At 46.1% G+C, this 27,908-nt stretch overlaps 2 protein-coding genes across 3 annotated transcripts in view; one reads left to right on the top strand and one right to left on the bottom strand.

Moving 5' to 3' along the window:
• Positions 1–15,012, top strand: part of LOC144937517 (cilia- and flagella-associated protein 337-like) — a 48,394-nt gene extending 33,382 nt beyond the window's left edge. Inside the window, exons 16-30 of the mRNA XM_078864761.1 lie at positions 24–126; positions 342–448; positions 1,143–1,222; positions 2,765–2,819; positions 4,325–4,370; positions 5,209–5,268; positions 6,811–6,973; positions 7,326–7,421; positions 8,408–8,466; positions 9,217–9,358; positions 10,298–10,337; positions 10,644–10,732; positions 11,763–12,004; positions 13,560–13,630; positions 14,102–15,012. Coding sequence (XP_078720887.1) covers positions 24–126; positions 342–448; positions 1,143–1,222; positions 2,765–2,819; positions 4,325–4,370; positions 5,209–5,268; positions 6,811–6,973; positions 7,326–7,421; positions 8,408–8,466; positions 9,217–9,358; positions 10,298–10,337; positions 10,644–10,732; positions 11,763–12,004; positions 13,560–13,630; positions 14,102–14,261 — 1,513 coding nt within the window. The 3' untranslated portion in view covers positions 14,262–15,012. The remainder of the gene's footprint in view (positions 1–23; positions 127–341; positions 449–1,142; positions 1,223–2,764; positions 2,820–4,324; positions 4,371–5,208; positions 5,269–6,810; positions 6,974–7,325; positions 7,422–8,407; positions 8,467–9,216; positions 9,359–10,297; positions 10,338–10,643; positions 10,733–11,762; positions 12,005–13,559; positions 13,631–14,101) is intronic.
• Positions 15,013–15,965: 953 nt separating this feature from the next.
• Positions 15,966–27,908, bottom strand: part of HECTD3 (HECT domain E3 ubiquitin protein ligase 3) — a 30,196-nt gene continuing 18,253 nt past the window's right edge. The window contains exons 16-22 of one of the 2 annotated variants that reach the window (XM_078865155.1): positions 27,426–27,512; positions 26,500–26,709; positions 25,405–25,534; positions 24,795–24,866; positions 23,777–23,852; positions 23,067–23,138; positions 15,966–22,429 (exon numbers count right to left, since the gene is read on the bottom strand). In XM_078865155.1, the coding sequence (XP_078721281.1) occupies positions 22,354–22,429; positions 23,067–23,138; positions 23,777–23,852; positions 24,795–24,866; positions 25,405–25,534; positions 26,500–26,709; positions 27,426–27,512 (723 nt within the window). In that variant the 3' untranslated portion in view covers positions 15,966–22,353. Of the gene's footprint in view, positions 22,430–23,066; positions 23,139–23,776; positions 23,853–24,794; positions 24,867–24,931; positions 25,535–26,499; positions 26,710–27,425; positions 27,513–27,908 lie in introns of those variants that run through there. The other variant, XM_078865154.1, reaches the window with a different exon arrangement.

The raw sequence follows: 27,908 nt of genomic DNA, 5'->3' as shown, positions 1-27,908 counted from the left end.
CTTTGCCTTTGTGCTGCTGCCAGGCTGCACATGGACGCCGGGGCGGCCACAAGTCACAGGGAGCCGGTGCGCTGCTGTCGGTACAGCGCTGAGTTCCGCCAAGTCGTGAGCTGCTCCGAGGACTCGGTGAGCTCCAGCCTCCACGAGGCATGGGCCAGCACCACATCAAATCACGGGTGCATTGTACATTTGGCATTCATGCCGTTCTTCTTCTTTTGTTGGTGGCTGGGGGGGGTGATGCTGTTAGTTGGTCGTGGCAATTGAGGGAATGATGGGATTGGTGGAGGATGCGAGGGGGGATGGTGGAGGTGTGCCGTGCGCGTGCCGCGCGCCGTTCGCAGGTGGTGAAGCTGTGGGACTTGGACTCGGGCCTCCCCACGTTCGAGTTCTGCGGGGCGCACGGGGAGTCGGCCATCACCTGCATGGCCTTCGACTCGAGCGGCAGGAGGTGGGACTCCCTCCCCCCATCGCACAGCGTCAGCCGCTCCTGCTCCGTCAGCCCCCACGAGAGATGAAAAAGGGATCATCATCAGCCAACCTCCGCTCAGTCTGAGACACCATCGTTGGATGCCAGTCATATGTCCACTCATACCATCCATACTACTTTGCATACCTGACCACCAATCAATTCCACCAATTGTTGATTGGCTCTGAAAATGGGAATTGCTCCAGTGTCATGTGTTAGACGTGCACATCTCACACGTGTGTCTGTGTTGGTATGGGGAAAATATTCTTATTATCAACTGGCAAGTTTCTATGATATTTGAAGGTGTATCCACATCATGTATTTATATAGTTGTTCCTCCACTGCATTTAAAGATGCTTATAGTATTAAAATGCTAAATAAATCCAAGTTATTTATGAAACTAAAAAATTCCTCTTCTGTGCTCCTCCTCAAGAGACATTTTCTCCACTTGTGTGTACAGTTTGATTGTTTTCATGGACACTAATACATTGTTCTGTATTGTGATCATTCATTAGTAAGTCAGGCATTACTTCATGGCTGATTCCTATTCACCAGAGGCCACTGTAGGACATACTGAGCAGTGCTGGTGGGAATTTTGTTGATGTTGCGAACTCAGCTACAGGTCTTCGAGATCAAGTGGGAGCTGTTGTGTTGACCGACTGTGTCGGGCGTGCAGGCTGATTACAGGCGGGCGAGATGGGTGTTTGAAAGTGTGGAACTACAACAACGGGCAGTGTTTGCGAACACTCAGGAAACGTAAGTCCCCATCACGTGCAACTGATCGAATTAAAAAAATCACCATGCGCTTATCTTTCTGATTCTATTCAATTACGTATGGCAATCATATGTTCGGTAGCTAAATACGAATGTGGAGGAGTGCTAGCCACCAGAGGTCTTCAGGAGAGAGTTTGTGTAGTTTTGCTGTTCTCTCCTGATGGAGCACTGACTACATTTGTTGACTATATGGTCCGTAGTTTAGGTTTCATTGCCACATTGACACTTTGGCTGGGTTTTTAAATTCCCATTCACGAAGGAGATGTGCGCATTGGCCTGTTGAGGTCCTAATGCAGTTGATAGTTCCACCAGAGTCTTTAGCAGTGTCACAGCCTGGAGCTGTTAGTGCGATGTTTGAGTCTCGAATGACGAGTTTCTTTACCTCCATTTCAAGAAGATCAACGCCTCCATGGTTTTTGTTGGGGGGGGGGGTGTTATAAAGCAAAACACGAGGTATTTTCTAAATGTCGCTTATGTGAAGTAATACAATATATAGAGTTCACAATAGATGGACAAGAATCTGACCACAGAAGAGATTCATGCGAATTTCGATTCAGCAGCCGATATGTCCTTTATTGACCAATATATGACATCAGCATTTGCTTAAACAGGTGAACTCTAGCCCGAGAACTCTGGCCTCGTAAACAAATGCTGCTGGTTGCCAGGCGGTAAAGTGAAGGGCCGTGCGCACAACCTCCGCTGGTGTGTGGACCATGCGGCTTAATGCAACAGCGTCTTCTACAGGAGTGATGCATTATTAATCTATGCATACACACACACATGCACAAACTCGTATGCTATACGTGTACACTTCATAATTATTGGCTGTTAGGAAATAGACACAAAATATAATTGTCTAAGCAAGTGTTAAAATGCGATAGTTAGAAGTGCATTCTCATTGCGACAGAGGGAGTGCTTTCGCCCGTTCTGAGTAAGCAGAATAATCCGTTACTCCACCAATACCAGCAGTGTTTTTTCCTCTCTCAGAAGACTGTCGTTACTAACACAGCACTTTATCTAACACGTAAAATAAGGTGTTATTACTTCCACCATATTTGTACATATGAGAAAATCAAAAAGTTCAACACAAGGTACATTTTCTCCTCACACAAAGAACAATGTTACAGTGTTCTTTAAATGAGTTGTTTGGGCAATGCGAACATCAGTGGCTAAGAGGGATATCTGACCCCCATCCTGGGCCCCCTCTTCACGGACCCGCGCTGACCAGTGTGGTGAAGTATGGCCAAACAACCATGATAGCATGAGGCATTCATCCAGCAGCGGATTGACAAAGGGCTAAAATCTATGTTATGGATCGACTCCCATGACCTGGTACAACATCCCTTAATTGTTACGTGGAGATTTGAAAGTGTATCGCTTCGGAATTCACTTGTGCACAGAAGCATGGAAGCATGCATTGGACATGTGCAAAGCTTTAACAATTTTACGTCTGCATTAACTGAGAATGTGTGGTTTGCTCAGTGGATGATAAGGCCTTCTTACCAGTTCACATTTCTTTTGCAGAAAGGAATGCTGAAGAGATCTGTGACTGTACGTACGTCGTGGTCAATAAAAACAAGTGAGTTCCCCCCATAACAAACATTTAGAAAAAGGCAAGTCAGTCAAAGCGTCTGTCAGAATCCGTGCTTGGTCAACTTGACGGAACCAACTTGCCATTCAACACCATGCCGAGGGAAAACATGGACAACGAAGCATGATGGGAATTACACCGAGAGTCAGAAAGAGGGCCACATGGATCAGAGGACAAATGCAAATTCTGAATTAGAATATTGATATTTTTTGACTTAAAACTTTCGTGACTGCAGGAATTCATATTCTTTGGTTCTTTCGATAAAGTCACGTAGATAGAAAAATAATAATAATAAAATAAAGTGAAAAATAAAAGTTATACAAAAAAAACATGAATGGAGACTGTAGCCAGGTTCGTAACCTCGGTGAGCGTACTGGCAGTTTATAATGTAGACTTATTCTGTATTCTTTCAGTAATAAAAAATAAAGAAAAAATAACAATTTATAATTTTATTTTATATTACCGAAAGAACCAATAATAAGTCTACATTATAGACTACGAGTACACTCACCGAGGTTAAGAACCAGGCTACAGTCTACATTAATGTTTAAAAAAAAAAATTATTCACTTTATTTTATTATTATTTTTCTTTTTCTATCAACGTGACTTTACCGAAAGAACCAAATATGATATGTATTTATACTGGAGAACTCCAATGAGCTGTAAAGCTCTTTTTCACAGATGTCCAGTCGGGGAAGGTCAAAACGTGACAACAACAAGCAATACAAAAACACGATTGGAGTGCCAAAGTAGAGAAAATGTAACAAATCACATAAATATACAGATACAAGTTGTTTTTATACTACCAGGTAAGGCCCACTGAGCTATTCACTTCTTTTTCAGAAGCGCCCTGGCCACAAGGGATAGCTCAACGAAGTGGCTCATCAAATTTATAACAACAAAATAATCTAAATAGTCTCAATGCATGTTTCTAAGTGTGGAGGGGAAAACATTCGGCACCCTAGTGACTGTTAAGATAAGCAATTGGGCATGGGCAAGGGACCTGTCGATAGAAGAGATGACGGCTGGCAGTTGCGAGTATTGACAGAGTGGGCAGCCGCTAAGGGAGGGGACGCGCTAAAGAGGATCTCCAGCGTGGAGATGGAGCGAAGAGAGCAGCTCATGACTGCTGAGACAAGTAAGTATTGTGAGAAGGGATGATAGCAGATCGGGATACCTGACAACAGAATGCAGCCAAAGGAGGATTTCCACTTGGGAGATGGAACAATGAAACCAGCTTGATGTGCAGGAGTGGGGTAGAATGTGACATCGCAGGACCATGAGATATGGCAGAAAACATGAGGAGGGCTTCATCCAGCAGTGGATTGAACACAGCTGTTGCTGCTGCTGCTTTTATTTGATTTCTTGTTCTTATTGCACCGGTGTAAATTAGGGTAATTTAAAAATGACAAGGTGCTTGTTTGAATACGAGTGCCTTGAACGTGCCTTGGAGCCACGCTGAATGCGCGTTGCTTATGTCTGTTTTCATGTAGATATATTATTTCAGTCGGATGGGACAAGAGAATAAATATTTTCTTGGTAAGTGTGTCTCACATTTACATGCTATATAGATTTCATCGTCTGCTTTATGCGACTTGGTAAATTAGAGTTTTTTGCAGTATAATCTTTCAATCAGTTATGTATCTACACACACATACAATACTGTTTAGTCTTTAAACCTATTGGACTCTCAGGCGTAAGGTTAGGCAACAAGATCTGCTTAAATACACAAACTCTGGACTGGTTTCATCCCTTCTGGGCCTCATCAGCATTCAGGCGTGCTACACAAATATTGCTGGTTACCCAGAGATAATGGGTAAGTGCCCTCCCTCTACACCGCATTTCCTCCTTCGAGATATGAAACATAACCTTTGGTTGAATATATTGTCATGTGGCTACACATGATTAAAGATAGAGAGAGTAATGTTGTATTTACTAAATTATTATCACTACTCGACATTTGCCTGCAAATTCCATCCCTAGTCCCGCCCACTTACCCTTGGGTTGTACCCACCACAAACGTCGACAACCTTTGTGTGCAGTAGCTCTCTCGCTACATTTCCTCCTGCCTCAGCAGTCCGCCTGCTGCATTGTTTCACCTGAAGACGATAGCTTGTGTTGCTATCGAAACGTCGTGATCTATTCGTTATTTTTCTACCTACGTGACTTTACCGAAAGAACCAGGGAATGCATTTCTGCAGTCACTAAAGCTTCAATGGACAGCCCTTTGTCAATCCGCTGCTGGATGAGAGCGTCCCCTAGCCATGTCGGTGAAGTGGGTGTCCCCCCATGGTTTGCACACCGTGCCGTGAACCCAGAAACCCAAGTTCGATTCGGAGTGATGCTGTGGATAAAATGTACTCATTTTCTCTTTCAGGATTCCCAAGAGGATCAACAGCTGATTCAGTTCCCACAACCGCACTGGGCGGATGATTTGGTACCCGACACAGTGGCACCAATTAAATCTGAGATGAACATCTTACGCCCCCTGGGGGTTTCTTCCATCAGAGCACCTATGCTAAATGTAGCATCCCGGTCCAAACTCTGCTACTGCTGATCAATAACATCTGTTTCTGGGCCATATCCTCTGTATATGATTAAAGGTCATCAATACCTGTTAGACCCACTTCATGGCAGACTTTTATTCTCAGTGGGCTCTTACCTAGTCATAAATAAACGTGATTTATCTATTTAGCAATAGCTGATTTGAAAGGAATTGGTCAAATTATACGAAGACCTACAAACCTTGACACACATGACCTACTTTCGGTTTCAGGATGCCTAAACAAATTTCTAAAATATTTTAAGGTTTTTAGGTTATAAAACCAGAGTTGAAATTGTATTCCTTGAATTTGGACCATTTCAAATCTAGGCGCACACATCGCGTCTCATAAATTGTAACTGCAAAAAGGAAAGGGACGCCATTGTTCCTGTGGAAGAGCTATCCCCAACCGGAGGAATGTGGAACTTTAATGTGTCGTTAAACCCGCCACCACCCGACACAGACAACTAGTAAGGGTTGTCACGTAAACAGAACGTGGCCAATTCGTCACTGGCACAGCACTAACCGGTGTGTTGGAGAGCCAAGCCACAACATTTACAATCTGAGCACGACGTTTCGCCAGTAATTACAATGAGCTTCATCAGGCGACAGCCAGATTTATGGAGAAGTCCACCTGTTTCGTTCCCTATATAGAGGCATTGATGTGGTGACCACGCATCTGTACTCTTGAGTCAACGTACATTATGCATGCGCATTATGCGAGCCCATTGATCTTGTCCTTCCTGTCCATTGGTGTATATTAAAATAGCCGTACCGATGGTAATCCCTATTGAAGTATGGTGGCCTGTATAGGCATGCATTTAAACAATGTTTTATTTGATGATTCGCTTCCACGCAGCACAATCGGTAGCTATCCCAACAGTCGTGAAGGCCTACATGTTAAACCAAGACGAGACTGTTTGAGCACAGAGATGCACTTTGACCTCTTATCCTCAGTACAACCGAGGTGTGCCAGGGCAGTGCCGGGCCAACCTGGCATGGCTCAGGAGGCGCAGGGTTGTTTTCCACTCCACCAGCTGAGCCGTGCCACTGCCGTCACACGCGATGAATATGTCAAGACGCATGTAGATGTGGCAGTGACGCTGTGTCCGGACGGTGTGATGACGGACTTAACACGATGGATGTTTCATTAGCCCCACCAGTGTTCCTACTTGGTCCTGAGCCAGATTCAGATATCTTCTCAGGCCAGCATATCACGGTTTAATTCTGGCAAATAGCCAGTGTAAAACCAACCCTACCTAGGGTTTCCACCTCTAGTGAAAGTCAGGAGAGGCGGCAACCGCAACCCATATCGCGAGGACCCCTTGCTCGCTCGGCTCGCATGTGGCAGTGGAGAAATTGTTCTCCGACATGTCACACCAGTGTAGGCCTGCCTCCTCTAGCACAAGTGTCATAATTGATCGTCGCCATCCGCAGAGAAAGGGCCACCGGGAGGATGTGCTGTGCGTGGCCCAGTGCCCGCCCAGCCTCCTCGCCACGTCCAGCTACGACGGGGAGGTGATCGTGTGGAACCTGGTGTCTGGTCACGTGAGCTGTCGCCTGCCTCCACCGCCGGCTCAGCACTCCGCCGACCCTGCAGGTGCCCTCCGTGCGCGGGCGGTGCGATTGCACCCGCGTTCTCACTGGAATTTCCATTGGCCATTGATTTTAATTTATCCTTTAAGTCAGGGCACATGACACAACCACCACACTACAAACCTACTTACTCTACTGCCACCTCGTGGCCACCTCACGAGCACAGCAGGTTTGTGAATTTCACAAACCCACGCGATTCACTCACCCTTACCTTCAAACCTCTGGATTAAAGGTGTTAACCACCAGGCCTAGAGTAATACGTTGATGTTCTGCTTCATGGATGCTGTGGGTTCCTCTGGTCTTTTGCCTGCTTATCTTTCTGACACCTGACCACTGACCCCTATGTAACCCCACAGAGGATGACGATCTCAGTGTCTCCAAGGTCATCTTCCTGAAGAGCCGTGTCGCCCACAAGGACAGGGCTGCTCTGCTCGTTGCGAGCGGGCCACACGGCGAGCAGCACACAGCACACAGTTTTTCCATTTTCATTTCGTTTTAAATTTTTGTAACAAAACTGAATTCCATATTTAATCCTTTATTGTGCAAACCCCACCATGTTATGAGATGATACATCGAAATGGATCTCTATAAGAAAACGGCCCACAGACGTGGATATCGCAGAATTACATGTGAAATCCCTTAATGTGACCTCTTGTCTACGGCAGCATCATCCCTGAACTAAATACTTTAAAATGAGTAATAGTAATAATGAGTGATAGTAACGATGTATAACAATATCGATGGGACCATTTTGCCAGGATCCAACACAACCGCTCGACCTGAGCAATCAGTGTGTTGATGTTTGCATTGTCTTCGTTCTGCTCTCTGGCCTACCAGTGGTGAGGTGAGGCCCTAAAGAAGGCTGCCTCTGGTGCAGGCCAATCCATTTCAAAGCCAATGCGTGTATATTTACAGAGCATGTTTGTTTACATGTTTTGCCACAAGTAAGTGTGGCTAATGCACACTTGATGCCTTGCAAAAGGGATCGATTTGGTGTTTGAACATCTTAACACCTGTTTTATTGCCAGAAAGGGTAAAAGCTGTCCTTATTTTTCATTATAATGTTTCACAATTTGGCAGCTGTGGCATGTGGCATCGGGGCTCACAACTCCAGACCATGAGTCACATGTAATCTCAGCCCAATGTTCAGTCATGCCATTCGGTGTTATTGACGGATGTGTTGAGTTGTTGCTTCATACCTCTGATGAGCATGGTTGGCTACGTACGTTGTGAAAGAAGTCCAGCATACATACAGTACACTTGTGCACCACTGCCAACGCAGTATCACACAACTCTTTTATGAATTCAGGAATGTGGAAATCTTCACCACTGGATCAGTGCTGCCAGTGGAGATGAGTTCTTCACTCTGCATAACTGAGCTCGGAGAAATGTTGTCTTTTGTTTAATTTAATGGGACAGTGCAATTGTCTCTTTGCAGGGTTCATTCATTTCTGGAACGTTTATCACGGAGGACGGCTGTTCGCCAGGTTTCCTACCGTATGTGTAACGATGACAATCCTCTTTTTAAAACACTCGCATCGTGCCGAATGCTTCATTGTGTAATTTCAAACAGTGCGTGCACACATCTTTTCAATAAATGGATATAGCAGAGTAATGGGCACGTTCCGAGCCCCAGCGACCCACGTTCAAGTTACGACCATGAAACAAACCAGTGACATGTCGTGGACCCACTCCTGCAGCTGGGTGTAGTCTCTTCCTTAAATAGGCACTTGGTGTATTGTGTAAACATCAGCACTGGGAAGAGAAAGGTGGTGGGACACTGTGCTGGCTGGAATTAATTAAGCTTTGAATTATTTTGTACTGAATTGTAACTTGATTAGCCGACCTTATGATTATCATTGGAGTGTCCTCCATGTGACCAGAATGATCACGTGAGGTGCCTGCAAGTTGCAGGGTGGGTCCCGTTCATTGCTGAATCGTGGAACACGCAAGGGACTCGGCGTTCATTTTATATCTTTGAAAGACACTACTCACCGTAGGGAACCTACGACACGACCGCAATCTGTGATGGCTGGCGCCAAACTGTGCCACACTGCGCCACGCGTCCTTCCACTCGGCTTTGTCAACCTCGGTACCGATAAAGTTGTTTTATAATAGTTTCTCTTCCGATTCCATTCCGGTGACATACATGTACGTACAAATACGTCATCGGAATGGGAAAGGCTTAACAGCACTTGCCCTTATGGTCTACGAGGCTGAAGGGGGACCTTTGTCTGTGCGCACCAGGGCCGGCAGGGCAGGCCCGTGTGCTGCCTGGCCTCGGCTCTCGGAGACAGCGTGCTGCTGGCCGCGGATCAGACGGGCCACGTGTACGCGTGGGACGTGAGCTCGCACGCCATGCACGGCCCCGAGGAAGAGCCTCCCCAGTGTAGGTGGCACCCCCCCCCCCTCCACATCGGACCCATCGTTTGGATGGAGTGCTCTTTCCAATAACATCTGGTAACCTCGCGACGTTTATTTGTCAAGCTTAACTCTGCCGATGGCACCCAGAATGTTGAAACTGGCCCAGTTTGCTTGCTTTAAAAAAATGCTGCTGGATAACTTGTGTGTGGAAATCCAAGAGGCTGATCGCTAAAAGGTTATTTGCCCATCCCACTGCTGGCATTAGGGCCTCCATTAGAGGGGGCTCTGGAGAGCTTCTCCAGAGGGCATTGTCCTACTCATCCAAGCTGACCAGATGCTTTACCCAAATACACCCAACATGCCAATCGACTAAATGTGAAGTACACAATTATAGTGCTGAGTGGACAGATTTGTTGCCCATTGTTTCACCTGCCACACTGGGAGATGAACCGGCAGCAAATTCAGTGAGCTGTTCCACCATATGGCAGCCTAAGGACTAAAACGCATTCGTATGTGGAGACACATAGGGGAGATCTGCCCACGTGCCAGACTGGGAGAAATCTGTGAAGGCCATGACGACCTATTTTTTAACTCTCGTTTATTGCTTGTTTTGTCTGAACTGGGCCAGATTATAATTTACCTAGCACATGTTTGTTAATCTCTCTTTGCCCGTGCGTCATATTATTGATTTCCGAGTATTGCTTTTATGCAATTTGCATTATTGTCCATGCAGCAGCACTTGCTAAAACGATTGTGGTGTTGTAACAATTCTGCATTGTTTCTGTGAGAGTGCTGTGTAACAACAGTCAAGTGATAATCTCGCCCATGATGACCAAATGTGCATCATAAGTGACTCATACGCTTCCCATTAAGGCTTCCCCATACAGCTTTTGGAGTTGAGGCTACAACTCGTGATTGGATGTTATGACCGTTTTGAGCAGATCTTCTACTTCTTTGTCCCCAGTGGTGAGTTTATGGAGAGCCCATGTCGGCGCAATCACAAGGTGAGTTGTGCACGCCTGCTGTGATCGATGGCAAACGAACAAATTCATGTACACCATGCCACGTGTTTTGGTTGTGTCTTGCCTGATGGTTGATAACTTGTGGAACAACTGTATTTGTGTGGCACTTCAGAATACGAGGTTGGAGATCACTTGGGTAGGTAATGAACGCGGCGTGTGATCCGCCACCCCCATCTCAGAAAAGGGTAAAGGCGTGGGAACGAAAGTGGGCGCAGTGCAGGATCGTGTAAGGAAACTGAATCTTTGCGAGACGAAAAGTTGAGTGCGGTTTGTCACGTTCTCTCTCAGCATGGAAGCCATCGAGGAGCACAAGCTGCTGCTCACAGCTGCGTTGGACTGCTCAGTGAGGCTGTGGAGTGTGGACGGAGCCTTTGTTGGTAAGCGATTCTGAAAGGGCTCTGAAGTGTCTCTGGAGTGGCAATGCAGCTCTCCGAGCACCTCATCATTAAGCTGTTTCATCTTGAGGGAATCTTATCCATTACATTTGATTTGAGTGCATTCTTATGTTAAACTCAGTTCTATACATTTTTATATCGGCACGCACGCCCAGGTATTTTCATAAAATGTTTTCGTATAAACAAGTGAATTGAATAATTTAGTTTGGACACTCATTTGTGTAATATCCATGCACGTCATATGTCCTGGAAGCCTGCATTGGGTTGTTGGCCACTTCTATAAACGAGTGATGGCCACTGCAGTGTTGACTCACTTTAACCTCTACTCTTACAAAGTGGTTCAAATGCCGCGTCTATGGGGCCGTCCATAAATGACGTCACACACCTACATTTGTGACGATGTGTGACGAGGGGGGGGGGGGTGAGAAATGTGACGTCACATCAAAATGCGCAACTTTAAATAAATATAGACAACACGTTCTACTTAATTAATAAATGTTTTCTCCTACAACATCAGAGTGCAGCGCCACATTAAATACGCACAATGACAATAGTTTAAAGCGATTTGAAGCATGTTTTATTTTTTAGGGGGGGGGCAGAGCTTTGTGACGTCATATTTGAGGGGGGGTCTGACTTTTTGTGACGCCGTGTGACGAAGGGGGAAGGGTCAAAAATCGCGTGACGTCATTTATGGACGGCCCCCATCAGTTGTGCAACTGGACTCCTTCTGTACAATGTGGAGGTTCTGCTGCTGCTGTGCTCTCGCAGCACCACGGATATCCCGTGAAAAATAGCCGGGAAAATGTCCATCATCCGTGTAATAAATAAAATAAACTTTAAAGGCGCAGCCCTGCAATGTCTTGCTCGCACCATTGCTGGTGTCAGGGCCTCCACTCGACAGAGCGTCGTCGTCCCCTTGAGAGGGGGGCTCTGACCACACGACCACGCGTCTCCCCCCCCCACCCCGCCCTGAATGAAGCACGGGACTATGTTTTATTCCGCATTCGCAAAGGCACCTTCGGGCAGGACACCCTGTGGGACATCCACAACCGTGCCACGTGGAGCCACCCCATGGGGCCGCTCGAGATCCTGGTGGACCCCCTCGACCCACTCGCGTCCGACCGCTACGAGCCCAGCGGCCCGGGGACTCGCGGGCCGGAGCGGACCAATCGGAGAGAGCGCTCGGTCGAGCGGCCGGCCAATCGCAACGGCCCAGAGGAGGGGGAGGCGGAGCGCCGAGACCACGTGGTGCAGGTGACGCGCGTGCGACGGCTTTGTTCCCGCGCGATGTCCGACGTTTTGCTCCACGTGTTTTGGAGCTCCTTCAGCAACTAATCGCATCGACTGAGTCGATGACCACCTTAACTGGAGCCAGAGCGCACCTTGTGTGAATGCAATATTGAGGTGAATGGAGTTAACACATCTGTGTGGATGTGGAAAGGAAACAAATTGGAAAATGACAAACGAGATGATAAAAATGTAACAATAATAATCCATTCCTTTAACTTTGAATCATGACGGTTCATCCAGTTGCAGTGAGGAGTGAATTGTTACATGTCAAGTTACGTGCGAAAAGATGACAAGCTGTTTCACACTACAGCCTTGGATTGGTTAAGTTCGATTTTAAATCTTAAAATACGTCAGCTGTAACCTTACCAATGCGGTAAGGCAGTTAATCTCACACACATGGGTGGTCTCATCGACTGATAACATTGGGTTATTTTTCAGGGCAGTTTGGTCTCCTCCCACATGCGCAAAACATTAAATGACCAAACATCCCATTCAGGACCTGCCTGAGAACCTCTAGACTGCTTTTTTTTTAAATTAACAAATAACTCTGTTATTTGTGAATATTGAACTCTGCAAGGCTATATGGAACTATAGCATTCTGGTGGATTCGATTTCATAACGATTCTGTCGTACACGCCTTCTGTCAATGCCCCCAGTTAATGTACACTCAATTCGAGGTCACTCCTCTGCTGCCCTTGTTTGGAATTCTCACTTCATCGCCGTCCATGCTGTCAACCCCCAGTGCCTGTTGAAGTCAACTCAAGACTTCTTCTGCTGCGCTGATACAGATTCTTCTTTACGAAATGCCTTCAACCACACCTTGCCTTAAACAAGAACTGTATTCTTTAGATTATAAAACGCACTTTTTCCCCTCTGCATTTGAAAGCAAAAGTTGGAGGTGCGTTTAATAATCAAGTATGCGGCTATTAATGCCAACATGGCCACTTTCACCATTGCAGTGTTCCCTGGATTATAAGACGCAATTCTTTCAACATCCACTCTATATTTCTCCACTTTCTATTTTAAATCCTTCTTTCCTGCTCTTCTGGGATGTCATAATTGGCGTAAAATTTGAATTTAGTTGATTAACGAAAGTATTTCACTTCGTACACCCCTGGAGATGGCGCATCCCATTTGTAAGGGTGCCAAGGGTGTTGGCACATCGCAAAACATTAGTTGAATTGGCCAGGAGTCAAAATTCGGCCTCCCGCAACGCAGGCGGGAATTCTACCACTGAACCACCAGTTCCTGGTGCGTCTTATAATTATCTGTTGAAGAGGTGCTGCATGCAGCTCATTTTACAGCGATCCCTACGATGCGTGCGGCTCACTTGTGTCCAGCACCTTGGGACACGGTCTCATTCAATTAGATGCAATTAAACACAAATTGTATTGCGTTATCGCACCCGCTCTTAGCCGACGATATTGGAACGTGTTCCTTCAGCGAGCGATCGGGGCTGCTGGGCAGAGCGTGGTCCACTTACCGTACTTCGTTTCCCGCGTGGTTTCTCATCAAACAGAGCGAACCGACCAGAACTGGCAACGCCACAGAGACCAACGAGCTGGCACCGGAGAAGTTTTGGAGCAAGAGGTGATGTGGGAGTGGTATAAACTATAAACTAAACTATTTTATTTTACCAGGTAAGGCCCACTGAGCTATATAGCTCTTTTGTCAGACGTGATCTGGCTACAAATGATAAATCAGCAAAGTGCCTTATCACGCCAAATACGTCCCATGCACGTTGTTTCTAAATGTGGAGGGAAAAACTGGAGGACTCGAAGAAAATTCCACGAGACCACGGGGAGAACATGCAAACTCCAAATATGCAGGCATCCGAGTCGGGATTGAACCCACGACCTCCTGTTTACCAGGCGAGGTAGTTAACATCTCACCACCGTGGCACCCCTAATATTGCGATAATATATGGATCTACGCTTCCACAACCATGATGAATACCCAAGCAATCAATCATCCGCCACTTTCTCCACGTTGCGATGCAAGTGCGCGCGTTTCGAGGCGGTGCGCGTTGAGCAAAACGGCCTCTCGTGTTGTTGAATGCAGATTGCGGCACACCAGAGCGAGCAGGCAGGGCAAGGCGGAGGAGGGTGCCAGGGGGCCAGGCCCGTTTGGAAGCCTCGCCTGTCACCAGCTGGACCACACCGCTGCTCCTCCGCCGCAAGGGAAACACATCCCCTCCGTCAGCACTCGCCAAAAGCGTTGACTTCTCTCACTAGGAGCCAAGCCTTGCCAGCGTGGCGTTCATTTCGTCTTCCCACCCTCTAAATTGTGCATAGGTTGGTTCGTTTTCTTTTAACAAAGTCATACTTTGCTTACTCAAACTTCGTTAGGGGGGCTGCATCAAATGCTATTCCGATATTAGGAAGCCACTGGAGCTATGCACTTTTAAATTTGGATTGAAAACGAATTTCTTTACAACTGCTTTCTGTGTTTAGTTGTATTTCCGATTAGTACGGTTGGCTGCGTATGGTGCGAAAGAAGTTTAACATTCATACAATTGAGGTTTCTGTTCTTGAACCTATTATTTTCTGTCAATCGTCGATATGTGATAATCATTCAATGAACATTTACAAGCGATATTCCATACAAGTGTGGCGAAGAATGTTGTTGAAAATTACAATTTTTATATTTTTGTGCAGTAATTGGTGACCGTGCTTGTGACTTGAGACGCAGGATGAATCGAACGCGATTGCTCCTATTTGAACTCTAGTTGCGGGTGCGCTACTCTGTACAGGGTGATGTCAGCCACCAGGACGCCTTGGAAATGCGATAACAATCAAGTAGACCATGTGCCGAGCAGGAAGTAAACACAAGTTCAGTGTTATAGTCCCTAAATAACAATACCGTTCCATGTTCATAACTGGAACGTTGCTGAATAGTAACAGTTTCATGTTCCGTATCGTTTATTTTTTGTCTTAAAACTGTCCTGGGGTCCTCATATTACAGGTGAGACATACTTTCACGAATTTCCTCAAATGCACACCAGCATGCTGCTTGTTCTGTATGTTTGAAGCCATAATGGGATTGATTTGGGTTATAATCAACGTTACAGATGCGTACAATCAAATAGTATCGAAACTGCGGGAGCATACACGTCTTTAAAAGCCAAATCATAACAGGCAATTCATAAAATGGTACGGGGAAAACAATATCTATCCAACCTTGCGTGTTTTGACATTTTTGTTTGTTTAATATTTAATAATGCAGTATTATATAGCATGGAATGGAATACTGTTGTTGCTATCGTGTCTTAAATTGTGTGCAATTTCCACATGAGAAGAATAAATGAATCATTTGCAGTCTTGTGTCAATCCAGTCATGGGGACCGACTCTACTTCACCACACTGACCAGTTTAACACGGAGCCTTTCGCGACCATTATCATCCATGAGAGGTTTTTGGGTTAGATCGTGTGAATGTGTCGTTAAAACCCGCCACTACCCAAGCGTGGTCACCACATCTACGCCTCTGTATAAGGAACGAAGCAGGTGGGCTTCTCCACAAATCTGGCTGTCGCCTGATGCTCATTGTAATTACTGGCGAAACGTCGTACTCAGATTGTAAATGTGGCTTGGCTCTCCACACCGGTGTGCTGTACTGGTGACGAATTGCCACGTTCTGTTTACGTGACAACCCTGACTAATTGGCCGTGTCGGGTGGTGTCGGGTTTTAACGACACATTTATATATTTACGCGATCTAACCCAAACGCCTCTATTATGGACACTGACCAGTGCAGGTTTGTGAGGGCGGATCTGTGTATTGTTTGGATATCACTCGCCGCTGATGTTAAGCCATGGCTGGATATCGATCTCTGGTTGCAGGGTTCATTGCACCATGCACTAATCACTGCACCACACATTCCACTTCCAAACATATTTATACTTTTTATTTTTCTTTATACTCTTGAGCCAAAGCTCTTGAAACCAGCATATACATTTGACCTTTATACATGCATAGTCTTTTCTATATCCCATACTACTCACTGCTTTTACAAGAGACCTTCAATTTAAGGTTATATGCTTTCTTGTAACCAAAAACATTCCTGGCCAAGTATCCATAATTCTTCACTTTTAAAAGCGCTCTCACCTCTAAAATAAAAATCGGGTATAAATGAGACACCCATCAACATGGCAAAATCTTTTAATACAATCATTTCATTTGTAATTGTTAAATTCGCAACAAAAAATATGTTCAGGTCAAAACCAATCTGCTTATGAAATCTACAGACTAAAGTATGATTTCATAAGTGCATATCACGTGTAAACATGTTCACGACAGCCACAGTAAACGGCAAACGGTGCCAATGAAAGCGAAACCTGCTCCGCCAACGGGCATAGGATAAAGAAGTGAATGCTGTAAATCATGTAAACTTGTGACTTGCACAAACATGCATACACAACAGCATTAGATATTTCTGGAATTATTAATAAGCATTTGTGTTACAGAGGGGGATTGTGAGCAGAATGGCTGTCACATCACCTTAACACGACTGTAACCCTGCGGCCCAGGTTTCACGTTGGTGTTTCATCGATTACTTTGTGAGAAATTGCCATAATGTATCCATACAAAGCAACGTTTGCATGTCACTGCATCCTATTCTATAGTGCTCCTGTCCAAAAAAACATTTACACCAACTAGAATGGTTCAGAAAACCGTGGCTTCCTAAACAAAGCTGCTTGCTGCTTTGTGCTCACGTTTGGAGTTTTCCGTTTGTAATTGACGTTACGTCGAACATATCCCTACAGTGGGCCGTTGAGTGCTTTCCCAGACCCTGACTGCGGGGTCAGGTAATTTTAGTAAATAAATTAAACGTATTACTGCGTTCAAGGGGTTTATCACAAAGGCAATCCGTCAAGATTGAAAATGCCCTTCTGCAACATGACATGGGTAAAGCCCAGCAAGAGTGATGACAGAGATCAACCACGTGATCGATTTCTATTGAATGACGCATGAAGGTATTAAGCTAAAGGTGCTACCCTGCAATGACTTGCTCGCACCACTGCTGGCGGAAGCCTCCATACTGGTCAGACGTCTCAAAAGAGGTGGGTGTACCCACGCTTTACCCCACCACACACGACTTGCACACAAATAGAGTGCTGGGCGGGAGGATCTGGTGGATATTGTCAGTGCTGGTTCGATTAGCTCCCTCGGTCATGCCAGGGGGAGTGGGTAATCGAACCAGTGATTGTTGAGTCTCATTTCTTAACCATCATTACACCATGGCACCACACGTGACACTCTAATTCAAAATATCATACACGGCAAAAAGCAGCAGCATCACGCGTCGGCCTCGCTACTGGACAACTGTGAGAGAGCCGAATTGCTCATCGGATTCCTCCAGTACGAATATTCTGATTCATGGCTACAATGGTGAGATGCATTCTTATTCCATTGTACACGCGGGAATAATCGGCTCCAGCACTGAGCAGGGCAAACCCCACGAGAGGAGATTTGACAAGAAGACACACAGCCACGTTCAGCACGCGGCAAGTGCTGCAGGAAATGTTGCGTTCGTCACAGAAGTGCAGTCACGTTCAAGGTTTGGTTGCAGTATTGTCCCCTACCACTTTGCTATTTAAAAGTCAGAGTTGGTACACTCCAAAGTGAGCTATGGAGGTTTTTGCTTACGCGGAGAATACAAATTTGAGAACAGTCTAAGAAAGCATCTCGCGAAATAAAAAAGTAAGCTGAAGAATCGGCACATTGTGCAATAGGTCAGACATTAAGCTAGAGGAAGCATTGCTTCGCTGCAAGTCACCACTGCCTTCCAAGCTCACGATCTCGCTCAGTGCATGCTCATCTGTCGCTGGCAGCATCCCAAGAGGAGGTTTGCGGGTTGAGAGTGCTCTCAATGACTGCCGCCTCTGTGGACGTGACTCGCCAAGTCTCCTGGGAGGGTTTCCCACATTGGCACAAGTGTCAGCGAAAATGAGGCTCAATACATTTAAAGCGTTCCATTCAGATACAATAAAGGCGAAAGCTTGTTTTTATTTTAAAATGCATTATCTTTCTTTCGTATTTTGAAATGTTTTTGGAAAGTAAAATGGCCAAAAAATGCAATTCATTTAGTTTAAAGAGTAAACTATGTTATTGTGCAACTAAAATACACAACTGTTAAAAAGGCACTTCATACATTCTCACCATAAAGAATAAGTACAGTACAAAATAAGGCTTTTTCACTTTCCAGTAATACTCGGATTTACGTCTCCCTCTTTAACGTCGTCCCTTGATCGATATCGCTGCCCCCATTTGCGTCGCCTCAACCCACACGGACGTCGCTGACAGCAGCGGCCACTCCTTTCTCCTATTCGTCACTCCGCCCTTCGCCTCCACCTGCCCTCGACATCGCTTCGATTGACGTCGTTTCGTAAACCGGGGTACTGCTGTATCAGCAATAAAAACACAATACTCAGAAATGTGCCCTAACCCCAACTCGTCGGCATTCACAGGCAAGATGATTTGTAGTGGATTTTCAGGTTTGAGCCAGAACAACTCGATGCCCGATTTACAAATACGGGAGGCATCATCACAGGGATACACCACTGACCCCATCATCTGGCTCAACCACATCGATGTAAACTCATAGTTGTTGCTCTACATCAAAATCAGCCATACAAAGATGGGAGGTGGTGGTTTTGGCCATGTGGTAACGTATGATGTAACCTATCAAAAAAACACACTCAATCAAACCCCTACCTGTCTGCCCTATATTTGGTGCAGCTTGTCCTTTTAGGTTCAATGTATAAAACAGTATTAAAGTATTTACTTAAATGTAGAGAGCATTTAAAGTGGTGGATTTGTTTTTGTAAGAGTGAAAATTGGCTTAATATAAAACTACAAGCAGGTGCATGAACCAGAAACTAACAACAGCACCTGTGCAGTGACATGGAATGGATCACTATGGCGGGCAGCGTGGCTTGCTGGCCAGAAGGGGACCTGCTGCTGCTGCGGCTGTAACAGCCCGGCAGGGCGGCAAGCCGGGGAATAGGCGGCAGGCCGGGGAATAGGCGGCGGGAGGAAAGGAAGTGGAGAGGAAAGTAAGTGGGGATAAGGTGACAGGCGGTGCACGTGAGAGGAAGCCCGATAACCTCCTGGTAGGTTCTGGAAGGGGGGCGTGGCCGAGGGCGGGGCGAGGCTGCGCTAGGGGGATAAAAGGGGGACCCCCGTAGGGGACTCGGGGTTGTTGGAGTGGAAGCCTGTGGGAGCTACGTCTTCAGCGTTGTTGGTCAGGCAGCCTGTTGCTGTCCTGAGCACGTGCAGTTATTCCCTGTGCTTGTGAGGGCCTTAATAAACATAGTGCCTCCAATTCTAGTGTCTGTGAGGTGCATCACTACACCTGCATAAACGTGACTAAGAAAACAAGTACCAGGAAAAACAACTATGTGTCCTTAAATAAGCGCTGAGGTGGTGCTTATCTGCACTGATAACCCTGAGCCAGTGGTACAAATTACATATTTACATTTCAATGGTTAGTCTAGTTATATAAACAGTGGTTCCATACAATGCACTAAATAATACATCTGCAAAATAATGAGACATCTGTTGTAGGGACATAACAGAACACAGCAGAATAAAACTACAGCAGCGATTGAAGAATGGCCCAGAATCGAAACTATCTAATAAAGAGGTGGACAAACGCAGGTGGTTAGAGGGCTTTCGGAAAAAAACTTAACGTGATAACAAGAAAGATGTGCCTCGTGAAAAATGCTTTTGATCAGTCGACATCCCTTCATTGGCTTTTCCTGTCGTTTGATTGGATGTCATCTTTACTGTGACCATAATTATTACGGGCTTTTAACGTAGTTTGTGTTCTGTTTGGTGAGTGTAGTTATCAGATTTGATTTCGATGGAATTGACAAATTCTCGTGAGTATAGTTGTCCTTTTTTCACATTTGCCTTTCATTACATGCAACGCTTTAAAAGATTTCGATATGAAAGGCACTTAATAAAATAATTATTAATACCTACTGATATATGGTTCAGAAACAGTAACTTGTTTTACAAAAGTTGAAAAGTGCACGAAGAAAATGGATAGACGCATACTTAAAGTTAGAGTGAGAGAGAGGAACACATGCATGAGCTAACATTTACAGACTTGACTAAAGCCGTGAAGCGAGTCGGGCTTGGGCAGGACATGTGATGGCGAGAAGGGACGATGGGTGATGGTGAAGGACATTGACAGAATCACAGCCAAGGAATGGAGCGCGTCTGAGAGGTCATCGACCGAGGAGATGGAGCGATGACATCAGCATCTGTGTAGGTGCTCGATGGATGTTTACATTGTAAGGTCACGGGAGATGGCAGCGGCTTGGGGAGGCCTTCATCCGGCAGGGAATTGACCATGGCCGCTGATTTCTTACAAAGTGGTGCTACCATTAGCACGGTGGGCTGCGTACGGTGCGAAAGAAGTTCAACATACATACATTTAATCATCCTCAGAGGGATCATGGACTGAATTGACACCACAAACCGTAATTTTAACTCAGAATTGAGCAAAGTGCTATACTCAGATAGACATGGCTGGGTAATGGCTGAGATATATCGACCAAATCCACAGAAAGGTGAATGCCAAGAGTAGGACCCAGAGACGAGAAACTATTCAGATGGACAATGGGGAAAACAACCTGGACTAAAGAACAGGAAGCATCGCTTCAAAGTGAAAATGTAGAAAAACAATAATTTACGATTGTAAATTGTTAAAACACCATAGCTTAAAATGTAAAACATCGGTAGACAATCTGCTCGTTGTCCAAGCACAAATGTAGACAGCCTCTCTATTGTGTCTGTTAAGAGTATCATGCCGCATTGCAACATGGCAATACCAATACACTGCATTGCCATACATTAAACACAACTCACCTACGACAGCAAACACTAGATTTTAAGCTTGTTCACTATGGATATGTCTGGATGTGTGGAGGATGCAAGCAATGAATATTGGCACTTTAAAGTGACACATGTTGACATTTGCTTTGTGATTAACCTCAACATTCCACATTTTGCACTGACAGTATTCAACAGAGCCTCCCACTGAACAATGCATCTGTGAAGAAATCAATTAACGAGAGAGAACAATATATAATGCAGGGTCTGTAAACTTCGTAGCTTCTTCCTCAAATGCAATAGCTTCTCATTTGAATGCTGCTTACATCACATTTACCACACGCTTGTGCTGGGATGGAGCACTATCTCTGCAGCACAGGTTTTCTCTGGACACTCTTGCTTTTCTTCCTGGGGCACATGATTAATTAAAACTCTGTAATTAATTGCCCAAACATCCCAAGCAAGGCAAACAATCCCACTTAAAAAGAGCTTCGGGACTAGGATGTGATTTTTCTGAGTAAAAACATGCAAGGCCTTAGTCACGTACGTTCAGGCGAGTCTCACGAGTGGCAATCAATGCGTCCCTGGCTCTTGAACACAGCTCCACAAAGCGTCACGACTCTTCTGGAGATCACTGTCAATGAACTCTGACCCTGCTGGCCCAGGAAACCAGAAAGACCGAACTTGTCCAGTGGACCTCACACACCCTCGGGGCCATAACCCCCCGTGAGGTATAATACAGCCACTCCTTGACGACTCGCGTTCCAATCCTCTGCTTCGACGCATCATTTCCACTTTCATTGAAACTTAATAGCACGACACGAGCTGTTGTGATTTCCTCCAAACATTGGTAAAAGCACAATGCCCTGAACACACCGACATTATGAAGGAGGAACCTCTCTTTCTCTGACCGGAAAGGTGTCAGGCAATTGGAGTGGCGGAAGGAGGCATAAACAAGCAGGATGAAGATGCTAATGAAGATGATGGGATGCCATTAGAATCATCATCATATCATGCTCATGATTCTGATGATGTTATTGTAGTTGATGATGTTGACGTAAAATGATTAAGTGTAGTTGTTGATGATTATGTCAATCGTATATCCCAAAAGCTTCAATGTGTCGAGGCTTTTTTTCTCAGGAGGGTCCCTGAAGTGGGCGATGATTGGACACTTTCACAGGGAGTGCACGGCATGGGGGTGGGGGGGGAGCAGCTCAAGAAATCTCACACATACCAGGGGATACCAGCGAGAGGTCTGCACCGATGGGTCTGAAATCCTTCCACTGCAAGTGAGCGATTGTTTAGGGGGATGATTATTTTTGGGGGGACTACAAAAGCAAAACGACGTTGATATTTTATCACCGTTTATTATACATTTTCTCATTGTTTATTTGGGAATTCGCTATATCGCAAGTGTATTTTCTCACGCATCTCTCTTGCAATTTTCCGGTGACACTTCAGTCCATCAGCGTTAGTGATCGGCGTCACGGTCCACGGTGGTGCAGTTATACATCGCAAAATGTAACTTCTCTTCACACACCTTTGCACTGAAACACAACGGTTGAGTTTGTTAACAGAAACCAAACATTATACTTTAATTATAACAAGACAAAGTGTCGTCACGCTCACATGAACACGGTCCGGTATTAATTTCCACTTCCTGTGATGGAAATGGCAGAGATGATAGAACGGCCAGCACACTTTGCATCCACAAAGCACTGTACAGATGAATCGCATTCATTCACTAGTTTTGAGATGAGACCAACAAAATGGAGACACACAAGAGCATCTAACGTCACTATGAGGTGGTCGCGCAGAATAACTCACACCGCATCAGGGACACCAACAGAGGCCCTAAAAATCGCTGGCTCAGTATCTTGAATATTCACTCATGTTAGCATTCCCTTATTTAGACAAACCCAATCCTTCACAAGCATATGTAACATTTTCTATTTTTAAAACCTTTGCCAAAGATGGGCACGGTAATGTGTGACATTGGCAAACCAAGTGAATGGACGCATTGTTTGACGAGCACTGTGCTCTCTGCATGTGAAGCTGATGGCATTCCAAACGCACGATCTGGCTCGGTGCGTGCCGATCACATGCTGGCAGGATCCTAAGAGGATGATTATGGGTAAAGAGTGGGGGGGGGATTACCGACGGGCGAGTGAGCAGCATCCTCACCTGGAGTAATTGGGAAGGATGAGCGTGTTGGAGCAAAGGGAAGTCTCAGGAAGAACGTCCGATTTATTTGAGCTGTGCAAACCAAGCAGTGGCATTAGTTCACCCGGGCTGTGTTTTGTGACAGGTAAATATCTTTCATTTGTCCAAATGAGTCGTCGGACTCAGTTCGGAAAATAAACAAGATGACAAGCAATGACAATTAATTCAATCACAATGTGGGTGAAATTTTAAATGCTATTATAAAAATAGTAGTATGCCCTTAACTAAATCACTTTCAATGGGCCTGACCCTTGTCAAATCTCAGAAGCTAAGCAGGTTGAGCTTAGTGCTTGCGATGGGCGACCACTGTGCACAAAATAGGGTGTCATCGGACTGCGGAGGACAGTGGAGCAAAATCCATTGTGGTACTGCACTTCTATGCTCCCACATGCAGGCACCCCGCCGCCTTCATCAACACGTATTACCAACGTGGCAAAGTATGGTCAAATAATCCCCGGCAGCCCGCACAGCATGGGAAGCCCTCATCCAGCAGTGGAATGACAAAAGGGTTGTACATGTCCATGCATAAAAATATTATATCAAATGTAAATTATGCATTCTGTATTCTCAGAGCTTATGAGATAAGGTGAGCATTTCAACGCACTGGACTACAACCCAATGAATGTAACTCTTATCACGATTGTTGTCGAAATCTATGAGCGCAAGCTTACCTCGATTGCATCACTTGAATTGTGATTGGGGGGCGACTTCTCCCTGTCACGAATCGTAGGAAGAGTCTACGATCCTCTGCCAGATGCACAAACACAAAGACCCCCCCCGTGTAGACTTAACAGACTGTTGGGGCAAGTGCTGTTCGCGAGCCCCAGTGACGGCTGGCACGGCACACGGGGGGTGGGGAGCCAGTGCAATGGCCTGCCGCTTTTGTGTGTATGTTGAACTTCAATTTCCAAACAAAGCATTTACGTTGCAACCTTCTGAATTAGATTGTTCTAGCATATCCACGGGCATAGATCATAAGCTGGCGCAATGCATGTTGGACTTTAAAACAGCCCAAGGGAAGCCAAAGGTAATTATAAGCAGGAATCCATTACATGTCTCCACATATAATATATATACAAATAAATACACAGTTCATGAGCCTCTTGGCTTTCCAGACCAATAACATGAAGCAGCATTTGTTTAAGTGAGAAAACTCTGGATCAGTTTAGACCTCCTGGGTTCTCATCAGTAGAGTCAAGCCTGTTAAACTTTCGCTGCCGTGTTACCAGGAGCTATTGGCAAGAGCAAGCCATTTAAGTTATCGGATCTCGTTCATGTATGCATGTTGTGTTTATTTTGCGCCGTACGTAGCTAACTGTGCTTATCGGAGGTGCGGGGGGGAAAGACTAACGACACGTAAAAATAGTTCTAAAGAAATTAGTTTTCAACGTAGGCAGAGTGTTCCAGTCGGCCGCAGAAGCGCATCTGTTTATACATTGCACCAGATATTCATTTGAGGCCAAGTCAAACTAGGGGAAGCCCAGGGCTAGGTCAGATTATCGTCACTGGTGTTGGCCGTTAGCAGGAATTGAACTCGGTTTGAGCGTTGGAACGCTTGCAGAGAGTTGCTAACACAAGCCAGATGGTAACTAGGACAGGAGTCCTAGTTACCAGGGTTGGTCTGCCAACCCCGTTCTAAATTCTTCTCCTTAGAAGTTGACCGCCTGCTGCTAGGAAATAGGCTCTCACCATTGCTGAAGTTCGACAGCGCTTCGAAGAGGCACTTCAATCGGGCTTCGCCGTTATCCATAACGGAGGTAACTGCGCACGTACACAACGGGGTGAACACAATACAGGACGAACACCGCAGCAATCCACGTGACGACGATGTGTTTGTAAGTTCTGCACGTCCGCACACGTGCGTGTGCAAAGCACTCGTGCAAACATTATGAAGCGATGTGACAAGGGAAGGTTTGTGTTGGCGGTGAGAAAACTACGTTCTGGAGGTGAGTAAATTGCACCACAATCTCAGTTGCCCATTATGGAGTGTGGAAAGTACGGTAAGCGCAGTAAGTATAGTGAGCGGCACCTGTATAATACATACGTGCAAGTGAATTGTTAGGCCGATTACTTGCAGTTATGCGTGTATATCTGTGCCTCATCATACCTACGTGATCCGTGCAATTCAAAGTCATTGTCCCCATGCTCAAATGAATGTTACGCCGTGCTAATCTACACAGCCTGCCAGAAACAAGTGGTGAAAATTCCACAGTCCGATGGCAGGGGTGGGGCAAAGTGCCCAACAGCCTCGCGGTGGCCGTGAGAATGTGCCGAGGGTGCAAGGAAGTCGTGGGCTCACTTGATCTCTTCAGAACATCCATGGTGATCTCGGCCTCTCCAGACACTATCCGCTCCATCTCTTGCCAAGTCAAGAGGTTGACAGTTTGCTGAGGGACCACGGAAAATATTCCTTTCTTGATGGCCTCGACCTGCCGCAAACACGCACGCAAAAGGTGCCCGGTTAGATACGCAGCCCGTTAGGACCAAGCGCCATTGGTGAAAACCTAACAGAGGAAGTATAAAACACCAGGAGGTGGTGTTACGAGCCTCGCAGATTCCCAGCCACCTTTGGCTCCACAGTGGTGTTGAAAAGCTCATTTTGGGTTGAGTGAGAGCAACACGGAACATGCAAGACAACACGACCGAGTCAGCACAAACAAGACGCAATGAGACGGACAAGAGAAGCGAACAGTGAAAACATTAGATCGAAACCAAATCGTTGCCCAATACTATGACAATATAAATGTAAGGGATGTTGAATTGTCGCACGGCTACTGGTATTTTCCGTGTACTCTGGTTCCCTCCCACATGGTACTGATCCTGGGCCTTTAATCAACCTACGCAGTACAGTACTCCCTCGTTATTCAGCGATCCACAAGGCGTATCTGGAACTCGACACGACTACCGCATCGAAAGTGATGAGACAGAATATGACGCAAGAATGTCACGAGAGATCAAGTAATGAGACAAAGTGTTGAGAGAGAATGTGATCCGAATGTGTTTCTAGGAGTAGTAACGACATTGCAACGATCATCACTGTCATCAGCATTATCGCTAATGCATCTTTTGCTGCTACGCATCATAATTTGAAGAAAGTAAATTAATAAATTGTTATTTAATATTTTAACGTACATTTTTATTAACTTTATGTTTATTTAAACCAATTTTTATTCGTGTTATAATTTTCATGTATTTAACAGCTTATTTATGTATTTACTTAAGGTAATTCATTACAATCCATTACATTTTAAGAGGCCAATATCATCACCAGTGATGAACAACGGGGAAACGCCGTCCTACAATTCTCTTCGTCTACGGAGTCCGAGTGGAGGTGGCTGGCCGAGTCGGACCGCCGAGGTGGACCGCCGCACCCTCCCGCCGACGTCACCGTCACCTGCTGGCGGCTCTCGCAGAGTCGCGCCTCCTGCACTAGACGGGCGTAGCGCAGGCGGTCCCCGTGGTGGACGCGCAGCCCCGCGCCGTCCGGCACCAGCTCCACGGTGCGGCCGCTGCTCAGCGTCGTCGCGTACGTCAGCTCCTCGCCGAAGAGCTGCGCGAACGCCGCCTCGTCTGCCGCCTCCTCCAGCGAGCGCAGCGACCTCGCCTGGGGGGCGCGCGGCACGCGCCCGTGACACCGTGAGATTGTGCGCGTGCGCGTGCGTCCATGCGTGTACGTAGGTGTCCGTGGGTGTTGTGTGTGGGGAGCGGTAGTGTAGCGTTTAGAGATGCGTGATGAGTGAGTGAGTGGCACAAACTAGGGAAGAGGTGGGCTTATGCGGTACAGGAGGATGTGGAGCTCAGTGGACTTGCCAAAAACTGGTACCAGTGGTGTCAAGATCGGCCTCTGTGGAGGAGGTTTGTGAAGGACGCTATTAGGCAGTTAGAGCCGGTCACCTTCCAACGACAAAGGCAGTAGAGCGACGCTGACAATAATGAAACGGTGAGGTGGGTGACTTAAATACGGAAAGTTGGCGCAGTGATGTGTGTGGGGAGAGGCGGCGTAGTGGTTATCGCACCACACTACGAATCCGGTAGCCAAAGCTCAATTCCCTGTCACGGCTAACATCGGTGATGATTAATGATCTGAACCAGACCTGCACCCCGCCCTAAGAAAAATAGGATTGAGCTCAATGCAGAGTAATACTTGTAATATAATTTCCAAATAATCTTCATGTTTCCCTCCCCTTATACAAATTATGTAGGGGGTGGGAAGAGGTGCGGCAGGTGAATCATTTCCGCACCTCCGATTAACACGGTTGGCGACAAAAGAGGTTCAACATATATACTCGTACAAAGGGGTTGGTCGTTGGCTTTTCTCACCAGGGTCTCATCCACGGATCTGAAATCACTCCAAGTCACGGTCTCCCCGACGAGCTGCTTCCACACCAACGCCGGGAGGCACAGTATCTGCGCACACCGCAACAACAACGAGTACCAGGACACGCACCACCCCTTGTGTCATCCACGACTCGGAGAGGGCCTCCCCAAACCACATCGGCCGTTGAGGTTATTTGACCATACTTCACCACGGTGGTCCGTTCAGATTGGTGAAAGCGAGGGACATAGATGTTCAAGAAGAGCGGCAGTTCTTTCATGAATGTTGCTGCACACCAACCAACTAACATCGTAGCAACAACAAGCCTCGCTTAATCGCTGCACGCTCTCACCTCATGCTGCAGTTCTAAAAGGTGATCAGTCGATCGCAGTACAACAAGTAGGTTCCTAACCTATGTGTAGGGATTTTTCAGCGATATTCCTTTATATGTGGGGCTTCCTTGTGTAGTTTTCCACAATTGTGCTGCA

This window comes from Lampetra fluviatilis, chromosome 19, assembly GCF_964198595.1.
Source record: "Lampetra fluviatilis chromosome 19, kcLamFluv1.1, whole genome shotgun sequence".
Taxonomy (NCBI): Eukaryota; Metazoa; Chordata; class Hyperoartia; order Petromyzontiformes; family Petromyzontidae; genus Lampetra; species Lampetra fluviatilis.
This window is presented reverse-complemented; position numbering and strand designations above follow the sequence as displayed.